General features: G+C 46.7%; 1 protein-coding gene and 1 pseudogene across 1 annotated transcript in view; one reads left to right on the top strand and one right to left on the bottom strand.

The window, feature by feature from the left end:
- Nucleotides 1-874: 874 nt before the first annotated feature.
- Nucleotides 875-1,260, bottom strand: LOC111524234 (annotated as a pseudogene).
- Nucleotides 1,261-4,308: 3,048 nt separating this feature from the next.
- The window catches only part of KNSTRN (kinetochore localized astrin (SPAG5) binding protein), a 36,738-nt gene continuing 30,331 nt past the window's right edge, over nt 4,309-10,715 (top strand). Inside the window, exons 1-5 of the mRNA XM_026456330.1 lie at nt 4,309-4,563; nt 4,745-4,839; nt 7,581-7,713; nt 8,387-8,434; nt 10,237-10,426. Of these exons, the coding sequence (XP_026312115.1) occupies nt 4,355-4,563; nt 4,745-4,839; nt 7,581-7,713; nt 8,387-8,434; nt 10,237-10,426 (675 nt within the window). The 5' untranslated portion in view covers nt 4,309-4,354. The remainder of the gene's footprint in view (nt 4,564-4,744; nt 4,840-7,580; nt 7,714-8,386; nt 8,435-10,236; nt 10,427-10,715) is intronic.

The raw sequence follows: 10,715 nt of genomic DNA, 5'->3' as shown, positions 1-10,715 counted from the left end.
CCTGACCTCGTGATCCGCCCGTCTCGGCCTCCCAAAGTGCTGGGATTACAGGCTTGAGCCACCGCGCCCGGCCTGTTTTTTGTTTTTTGTTTTTTTGTAGGGGCATATGAATAAAGGAATTTAAAGATGCTACTCTGGATCCCATCTTCCTTCTTCCTTGCTCCTGAGCATTCTTTCCCTCCGTTCTACTGGCTCATTCCTATCGGCACACATATCCACAGCTTTTTTTTTTTTTTTTTCTTTTTGAGACGGAGTCTCTCTCTTGTCACCCACGCTGGAGTGCAGTGGCGCGATCTCAGCTCACTGCAAGCTCCGCCTCCCAGGTTGACGCCATTCTCCTGGCTCAGCCTCCCGAGTAGCTGGGACTGCAGGCACCCGTCACCACACTCGGCTAGTTTTTTTGTATTTTTAGTACAGACGGGGTTTCACCGTGTTAGCCAGGATGGTCTCCATCTCCTGACCTTGTGATCCGCCCGCCTCAGCCTCCCAAAGTGCTGGGATTACAGGCTGAGCCATCCCGCCCGGCCCACATGTCCACAGCTTTAGAGAACGCTTTCTTTGACTCCCATAACCCATCTCCAGTTACTGCCCAGTTGCTCTGCTTTTTTTGCAACAGACTCCTGGAGTTACACCTGCCATCTCTGCTTCCTCATCTCCCACGCACTCTTCAACCCATGCCCATGTGACTGCCACCCCAAACGCTGCACCAGCATTCCTCTTGCTAGACTCATCACGACTTCTCTGTTGCTAAATTCACTGGATGCTTTTCGTTCTCATTCTACTTGCCCTTTCAACTATTTGTTGTTGTTGTTTTATTTTTTGGTTCCCAAGTTTTATTCAAGAACTCATACAAAATATTCTTGATAAATGAAATTTAATCGTCATTTTCCTCCTCTTCCTCGTCCTGGTTAATCTGGAAGTAATGTAATTCATAACTCTCTTTGCTGTTGGCAACTACGCGCTACCAGTTACATAGATTATTCTTCTTCAAATATTTTTTGGTGAGATATTTCAAATACCTTTTGGAGAAAGGCACCACAGATGTCATGGTGATCTTGCTCTTGCTCTTTTCGATGGTTACCACCCCTCCACCAAGTTCCCAGCTTTTTCGTTCACTTTGATCCTTTCTTGCAAAAACTGCTCAAAATTGGCAGCATCCATGATTCCATCTTCTACAGGGTGGATGCAATCAAGAGTGAACTTCAGAACCTGCTTCTTTTTTCTGCCCCCCTTCGCCACAAGCTTTTTCACAGGAGCCATGGTGGCAGCGGAGTTAGAAAGTCAACTATTTTCAATAGTTCACCACTCCCTCCTTCAGCAGCTTGCCACTTCCTCCTTAGATTTTGGAACACCACCCTTTTTTTGTTCTCTTCTCAACTCTCTGGCACCTCTTTATCAGGTTTCTTGGCAAGCACCTTATTACCATTGCAACTTCAAAATGCTGGTGTCCTGTCCTTGGTCCAAAGGCTCTCTGCACACTTCTTATCTTGATCTTATCAAATATCAAGGTTTTGTTTTATTTTATTTTTTATTTTATTTTGTTTGAGACAGAGTCTCGCTCTGTCACCCAGGCTGGAGTACAGTGGCACCATCTCGGCTCACTGCAACCTCCACCTCCCAGGTTCAAGTCATTCTCCTGCCTCAGCCTCCCGAGTAGCTGGGATTACAGGCATGCACCACCATGCCTGGCTAATTTTTCTATTTTTAGTAGAGACGGGATTTCACCATGTTGACCAGTCTGGTTTCGAATTTCTGGCCTCAAGTGATCCCATCTCGGCCTCCCAAAGTGCTGGGATTACAAGCATGAGTCACTGTGCCTGGCCATTGTTTTGTATTTTTAGCAGAGACGGGGTTTCATCGTGTTGGCCAGGCTGGTCTCGAACTCCTAAATATCAAGATTTTAAGTACATTCATATGTCAATAACTCCCAAGAGTGTATCTCCAATCCAGGCTCTCTTCCGGGCTCAAGGCCTGTACTTCCAATTGCCTACATGACCACCCCTCTGGAATGCCTCAAAGATATGTCTGGTTTTCCACGTTCAAAACTGAACTCTCAATTTCCCCAGCAGAAAATAGTGACTCTGTGCACACAATTATTCAAGACCAATTATTCGAAAAGAAAAAGGGCTGGGCGCGGTGGCTCACGCCTGCCCCAGCACTTTGGGAGGCCGAGGCGGGCAGATCACCTGAGGTCAGGAGTTTGAGACCAGCCTGGCCAACATGGTGAAACCCTGTCTCTACTAAAAATATAAAAAATTAGCCAAGCATGGTAGCAGCACCTGTAATTCCAGCTACTTGGGAGACTGAGGCAGGAGAATCACTTGAACTCAGGAGGCAGAGGTTGCAGTGAGCTGAGCCGAGATCGCACAACTGCACTCCAGCCTGGGCAACCGAATGAGACTTCGTCTCTAAAAAAAACAAGAAAGAAAGAAAAGAATATATACATATATAAATTGAGCCAGGTACAGTGGCTCATGCCTGTTGGGAGGCTGAGGTGGGAGGATCATTTGAGGCCAGGAGTTTAAGACCAGCCTGGGCAACATAGCAGGACCCCATCTGTACAAAAAGTAGCTGGGCCTGGTGGCAGGAATCTTTAACCTTTAGTCTTAGCTACTCAGGAGGCTGAGGTGGGAGGATCTCCTGAACCCAAGAGTTCAAGGTTGCAGTGAACTATGATTGCACTCCAGCCTGGGCAACAGAGTGAGACCCTGTCTCAAAAAAATAAAATAAAATAAAATAAAATAAAATAAAATAAAATAAAATAAAATAAAATAAAATAAAATAAAATAAAATATAAATTGGATGACACTCTCCTGCTATAATGCTTCAGTGACTTTCCATTACTTTTAGATAAAATCTAATCTCTATACCTTAGCCTGTAAAATTTGTCTCTTGACTTCTTATTTCTCCAGTTTTATCTGTACCACTCTCTTCCTATCTTTCTGTGCCTGTGGAAGAACCCATTTCTGCCTTGGGACTTTGCATTTTCCCCTTTCCCCAATGAGATTAACTCCCTCTCCTCCTTCCTTAATCAAACATCATCTCAGAGAGGTCTTCCCTGAGCCCCCAGTATAATCTAAGTTTCCCTGCTTTTCTATCTTATAGGATTTTGTACTTTTTCTTCATTGTGTGTGTGTGTGTGTGTTTTGGTTTGGTTTTTTTTTTTTTTTGAGACGGAGTCTCGCTCTCTGGAGTGCAGTGGCCGGATCTCAGCTTACTGCAAGCTCCGCCTCCTGGGTTTACGCCATTCTCCTGCCTCAGCCTCCCAAGTAGCTGGGACTACAGGCGCCCGCCACCTCGCCCGGCTAGTTTTTTTGTACTTTTTTAGTAGAGACGGGGTTTCACCGTGTTAGCCAGGATGGTCTCGATCTCCTGACCTCGTGATCCGCCCGCCTCGGCCTCCCAAAGTGCTGGGATTACAGGCTTGAGCCGCCGCGCCCGGCCTGGTTTTTAAGATCATGTTCTGTCACCCAGGGTGGAGTGCAGTGGTTCAATCTCGGCTCACTGCAACCTCTGCCACCCAGAGGTCACACAATCCCTCCACCTCAGCCTCCAGGGTAGCTGGGACTACAGGAGCATGCCACGCCGCCTGGCTAATTTTTGTATTTTTTGTAGAGATGGGGTTTCACTATGTTGCCCAGGCTGTTCTTGAACTCCTGGACTCAAGCAGTCCACCCGCCTCCACCTCCCAAAGTGCTGAAATTACAGCTATGAGCCACTGCAACCAGCCTTCTTCACAATTTCACCACAATCTGTAAATATATATTTATTCATGTGATTATTTGTTCACTGTCTGTTTCCTAACTTGTAAACTCCAGGAGGGCAGAGCCAAGGTCAATCTTGATATTTGCTCTTCCTCAGTCCACCCCCCACCCACTGAGAACACTGCTGGGTAATCAGGAGGTGCTCAATAAATGCTGGATGAAATGAATGAACTAGTGCATTTAATGATGCAAACTATCCTGTTTATTAGGAGTAGCTTTGAATCGCTACTTAAAATCTGGGTAAGTGCTATTAAAATTAGGACCTCAGGTAGGTGCCTCAGGTATCTCAGCCCATAGGTCCTTTTCTTCAAGCCTCACCTGCCACTCTCCTCCTGTAACGTATAGTTTTCATCCAAATAACCTGTGCTCCTGGCAATATCCCTAACAATCCCAAACTAAATAAAGAGGATTGTGACATGGACCCTTAATGTGGCCACGTTTGTGTCTCCATCCCGGAATATGACGCTGGTAGCTCATTAGGTCCATTCAAGTCTACAAATTGCATCACCGTCCTCCTCCGCCCTGACATGGGGGCTCTAACACCTTTCGCTAGGTCTGCCTCTGGCCTCCAAGCGAACCTTCCGTACAGCATGGCAGCTCCCGGACCCACGCCCCGGGACAGAATGTTCCGTACAACATGGCTTTCTACAGAGTGCGATTCCCAGTCACTTCCGCCCAGCTACCGGAAGTTTCCATTTGAAACCGAGGCGGCCGACTTGGCAGGAGGCGCGACAGTTGGTTCAGAGGATCTTTTGAAAGAGAGCGACAAGGACTGCGGGCAGGACCGGCGGGCTCCTGGGTTCGGCTCTCCCGGGGCGAGGGACTGGGCTGGATGGGAGGAAGGACGGAAAGAGCTGGGAAAGGAGGATTTTCTCTTTTCCAACCCCGAGCCGGGGCCTGTCGGGTCGCGCTATCCCCAAGTCCACCACTCTCGGGCCCAGTAGTCCAGCGCTGGGTAACATTCATCTTGTACCTTCCAGAGTTCAGCCGTGCCGCCTCGTTACGATGACCAGTGTGGTTAAGACAGTATATAGCCTGCAGCCCGCCTCTGCGCTGAGTGGCGGCCAGCCCGCAGGTGAGTGTCCACGCCGCGCCCGGGGCACTGCGGTCTGGCCGGGGATGGTCCCGGGAGTGTGGAGATCCAATGGGTGGCGTGGGCACTGGGAGGGTGTCCCGCCGGCCCTGAAAACCTGCGAGCGCCCTATAACCAGGGTGTGTAGGTTTATGATGGGAGTTAGGGGAAGGGCCATGTGGTAGGATTTTAGACCTGCTCTGCATTTTTCTGCCCGTGTATGTACTGTATTCATCAGTTAGATTCAAGTTGTTGTACAATGTTATTCCCATTAAGCTAGGAATCCCCTTCTAACCGGTTATCCGTCTTATTTCCAGACTTGGGCCATCTTGAGGGATTGGGTTTGTTTTCAGGGAGGAAAGGGGAGAGTCATTTGAGAAGTGGAGTGGAATGCTTAGGGTTCTTTGTTCACCTTTATATCTGCGCCGTGTTTCTCATTACCACATTCTCAATACACGTTTGTTGAGTGAAGTGGGAGAGAGGGGTTAGACCTAAGCAAAGTATTTGAGAAACTTGGGCGAAGAGACAGACATGATTAAAAATAGAGTTTTTAATTGCTTTGCCATCTGCTTTGTGTTGCTTTGCTTGTGGTTCAAAGTCATCTCATGGGGTTTGCAGTCGGGAAACTGCCTAATCTAGAGATTATAGTACAGAATAAGCTTCAGACATCAGAAAACTGTTGTGGGAGATTGTGGAGTAGCTATTTATGATCCCTTCCCAGATGATTCCACTCAGCTGGTACATAAACCTTGGCAGGATTGAGCTCTGAAGTAAATAGGCTTTTGGGTTGTTTGTTGTCTTGTGTTACCACAGAACACCTGAATGGTAATCCTAGCACCAGCGGGGACTAGGAGTTGCTAGAAGAACTGGAGCCAGGTCTCAGCTGCTTGCTGTGTCTTTCCCTTGGATGCAGTGCCCCTCAGTCAGTGGGCAGTGACTAGCTCTCTCAGCCAAGCTGGAAGTGTTCATCTCTTTGATTTCCATCTCTGTCCCAGCTTTATGATCATATGTAACTGGAACAGTTTCAAATTTTTAGGCTGCCTCCCAGGTTTTTTGTTTTGATTTTGAGCATGGGCTGGATAAGTAATATATGCACATGTAAAAAAAAAAAAGTTGGAAAACCATACACAATGATAAACAAGTTTCCTTCCCCTCCTTGACACCAGCCATCCAGTTCCCCTCCCAGTGTCTCCCATTTTTAGGAGACAGCTTTGTGAAGTCCTACTAAATTTTTCCTACATTGCAATCCTTAGGTTTTAGCAAATACGAATTATTGGAACCAATTCTAGTCAATTTTGATCAATCGACTGTTAATTCCATTTTACATGGAGTAGATTTGTTGTTTATAACTTGCTAGTACTTGAGAGAGGAGATGATATTTCTCCAAGGTTACCTTTTACTTCAGACAGACACCTCAAAAAGAACCCTTTTAATACCTTATTTGTACTGCATTTCTTCAATTTGATTTGATTGTAATGGCTCTTAAGTTAGGTCAAGCTTAAAGGGGCCATTTTACAGTGAGCAAAGTGAGAGTGAGTCCAGAAAAGCCTGCGTGTGAGGGTGGGGGTGCTTAACTCCAGATAAGTTACTTGAATTTGCTGTGGAACACGAATGATGGACTGTGTGGTCGGGGAGCTGGCACAAGGATGAAGGAAAATTCTCTCCTTTGGGGAAGAAGAGTGTTATGGCAGGGCCATTTCTCTGGTTATCTGGCAAGAAGATCAGATTAGAATGCCTAATAGGGAAACTCTAAACTTAACGAAGGGTAAACAAAAGAGCTGGTGGTAGAGGCAGTCAGCATGGAAGAGGAAGGGACCAGACAGGTGGTTTAGAGATGGTCTGTGAAACAACCCGTGCAACTGTGAAGTGTTCGATTTATTCAACAAGCAGTTATTGAACCCCTGTTCATATGCCAAATACTCTCCTAGGTGATGGGGACACAAAGATGTCTTAGAGTGGTTAGGAAGATATTCTGGGAAAAAGAATGAAGTAGCGATTTAAAAAAACTCAGAGCAGCTCAATCATGCCTTAGGAAAGTGTGCAGCGTGTTTGGAGGAGCTTAACGAGATGGTACAAGGATTCAGCCATGAAGTTAGCATGGCTAACTTCATTCAGCCATGAAGTTAGCAGGTTATTCACCTGCTAACTTCCACCCTGCTCTCTGCTGGTGTCCATCTCCATGTTTACTTTTACAGCCTCCACCTTTCAGTTCAACAAAACTTTTGGCTACCCTCAAACACACTGTACTGTCACATTTAAAGAATTTTGGTTTTTATTGCCAATTAGCCTGGAAGTTTTATTCTTTTGAATTAATATCACATGTTGAAATTTGCCAGAATGAATATAAAGATTTGGCCAGGCATGGTGGCTCACGCCTGGGAGGCCACAGCAGGAGGATTGCTTGAACCCAGGAGTTCGAGGCCAGGCTGGGCAACATAGTGAGACCCTGTCTCTATTTTTTAAATTTTATTTTAAAACGTATTTTAGGTGCCTGTAGTCCAACTACTCAGGAGGCTGAGGTAGGAGAATCGCTTGAACCCAAGAGGCAGAGGTTGCAGTGAGCCAAGATCACACCACTGTACTCCAGCCTGGGCCACAGAGCGAGACTCTGTCTCAAAAAATTAATAATATTTTTTAAAATAAAGTAAAGATTTATGACAACTTAGAATGGGGCTCTGTTTGTTATAGGGTTGCAGCTGTCGGCTCATGATGCCAGAAGTTTTACCTCTCGTTTTCCTTTGCAGACACACAAACTCGGGCCACTTCTAAAAGTCTCTTACCTGTTAGGTCCAAAGAAGTTGATGTTTCCAAACAGCTTCATTCAGGAGGTCCAGAGAATGATGTCACAAAAATCACCAAACTGAGACGAGAGAATGGGTGAGAATGGATCATTAGTATCCAGTTAGAACATCCTCCTAGAAATTGATCAATACAAAGAATTAGAAAACAGGGTTTTGGGGAATACAAAGCTCCTGAACAACTGGCCTTCTGTCAGTGGCCCAGAGCTGTGCAGCATTGCTGAGCTTTTTGCCAGAACCCTCTGTGTTGATCTTTCTGAAGAGACACAGCCAGGGCTATAAGAGGTGTTCTTTCCTCTTTCATCGCTTGCTTGGAGCGTACAAATGGCAGCACTGTAGTCATACACCAACCCTGAGGGCTAGTCGTGGGGTGGGGACTAGTTGTTATCCGAGGTTGCTGGTCCCACCACAGTCCAGCCCTAGCGTGGTGTGTGTGTGTGTCTCCCCAGCCAGCATTCAGTTCCCAGGTGAGCGAGATTGACATGAGATAGCTACGCCATCTTGAGAGGAGCAGCTCTGTCAGGATGTTGGGGTGGTCGGGGTCATGCCCCTTTGCTACTAATAAGCCTTTTCAATAGTCTGTGCTGAAACAATAATGCATAGTCCCTCAGAGCTCTCAAGCTTGTGCCATTTGCCTTGTATGTCATCTCTGGTTCTTTCCTCAGCAACTCAAGTTCTTTGTTCTGCCTGTTCACTGCACACTTAACAGTACTATGAGTCTCTGATTCATTTCTTTGTTTCTGCCCTCCTAGGCAAATGAAAGCTACTGATACCACCACCAGAAGGAATGTCAGAAAAGGGTGAGCATCAGGGTAAATCAACTTGGCCACTATTCTAGGATAGTGGATCTCAATCCTTGGTTCTGCATCAGAATCACTCGTGGGACTTGTTTACTGTGTTAGGTTCTGGGTTCCACCTCAGGAACGTGAGTGGAATTTTCAGGGGTGAGGCACAGCTAGGTGTAAGAACCATTGTCAGCGCAAGAATCAGTGGTGCTACTATCTTGAGTCTCAAGCAAGAGCTTTTTGGACTCCACGCCAGGACTACTGCTGATTGGAAATCACACTTAGCTATGGCCCATCAACAGGAGGGTGAAGCCTTCAGGAGAGGAAGGGCTGCCTGTAGTTAGTGATCTCGAGATGAAGATTCTGGTGGTGGTGGTGGTGGTGGTGAAATCCTGGAGAGAAGATTCATCTCTCATCTTTGAGGCTAGCTTCGAAGTTTTGCACTATCAGAAATAGAAATAATATGCTGAAAAGTCTGTATAAATAGGTTTTAGTTCCAGATCTATTATTTGGGCTTATCTTAAGAGTTTTGAAGATAGCAGGGCACAGTGGCTCATGCCTATAATCTCAACACTTTGGGAGGCCAAGGCTGGTGGATAACCTGAGGTTAGGAGTTCAAGTCCAGCCTGGGAAACATGATGAGACCCCATCTCTACTAAAAATACAAACATTAGCTGGGCGTGGTGGCGCATGTCTATAATCCCAGCTACTCAGGAGGCTGAGGCGGGAGAATCACTTCATCCCCAGAGGCAGAGGTTGCAGTGAGCCAAGATCACATCATTGCACTCCAGCCTAGGTGACAGAGCGGGACTCTGACTTTAAAAAATGAAAAAGTTTTGAAGACAAAATACTAGCAATAAAGACTGAGAACTTTAAGAAAAAACTCTAGGCCCGGCGCAGTGGCTCACGCCGGTAACCCCAGCACTTTGGGAGGCTGAGGCGGGCGGATCACAAGGTCAGGAGATCGAGACCATCCTGGCTAACATAGTGAAACCCCGTCTCTACTAAAAATACAAAAAATTAGCCGAGTGTGGTGACGGCTGCCTGTAGTCCCAGCTACTTGTGAGGCTGAGGTAGGAGAATGGCGTCAACCCAGGAGGCGGAGCTTGCAGTGAGCCCGGATAGCGCCACTGCACTCTAGCCTGGGCGACGGAGCGAGACTCCATCTCAAAAAAAAAAGAAAAAGAGAAAAGAAAAAACTCTTAATATTGGTGATATTAGAGTTTATTAGATGATAAACATTAGATTATTTTATTACATATTAGCCCAGCTACTGGGCTAAGAAATGCACATGTGTTTTCTCTCTTATTATTAATAATAATACTATGAGATGTGGGTATTGTCCTAATTGCCAAAATGAGGAAACAAGGCCTCAGGGAGGTTATGCAACTCACTGAAGGTCATATACCACTATGTAAATAGCCAGGATAGGAACGGGATGTGTTTGGATAACTCTGTAGGCCATTTTTTTTTTTTTTTGAGACAGAGTTTTGTTCTTGTTGCCCAGGCTAGAGTGCAATGGCGCAATCTCAGCTCACCACAGCCTCCACCTCCTAGGTTCAAGCAATTCTCTCGCCTCAACCTCCCAAATAACTGGGATTACAGGCATGCGCCACCACGCCCAGCTAATTTTTGTATTTGTAGTAGAGACAGGGTTTCTCCATGTTGGTCAGGCTGGTCTTGAACTCTCGACCTCAAGTGATCTGCCCACCTCAGCCTCCCAAAGTGCTGGGATTACAGGCGTAAGCTACCGCGCCTGGTGTAGGCCATGCTCTTAACCCTTTTGTCTTTTCATGTAAGTACAACTGTTATTACAGCTACAAACCACTGAGTAAGCAAAAATCAGAGGAAGAGCTCAAGGATAAGAACCAGCTCTTAGAAGCCGTCAACAAGCAGCTGCACCAGAAGTTGACTGAAACTCAGGTAAGAGACCCACCAGAGCTCTGTTACCAGCTGCCACTGAGCGATGCACATGGAATCCTGATGGGTGGCCCCTTGGGTGAGCAAGCTTGTTCATGCACAAATGCCCAAGGGCAGGAAAAAAAAAGCCCAGGCTTTTGCTATGGCTGTCCAAGAGCAAGGGCAAGAAAGGGTGACCACTTTAGCCGGGCGCGGTGGCTCAAGCCTGTAATCCCAGCACTTTGGGAGGCCGAGACGGGCGGATCACGAGGTCAGGAGATCGGGACCATCCTGGCTAACATGGTGAAACCCCGTCTCTACTAAAAATACAAAAACTAGCCGGGCGAGGTGGCGGGCGCCTGTAGTCCCAGCTACTCCGGAGGCTGAGGCAGGAGAA

Source organism: Piliocolobus tephrosceles, chromosome 6, assembly GCF_002776525.5.
Source record: "Piliocolobus tephrosceles isolate RC106 chromosome 6, ASM277652v3, whole genome shotgun sequence".
NCBI classification, from domain to species: domain Eukaryota; kingdom Metazoa; phylum Chordata; class Mammalia; order Primates; family Cercopithecidae; genus Piliocolobus; species Piliocolobus tephrosceles.
The sequence above is the reverse complement of the archived record's forward strand: the minus strand, read 5'-3'. Positions and strand labels throughout refer to the sequence as shown.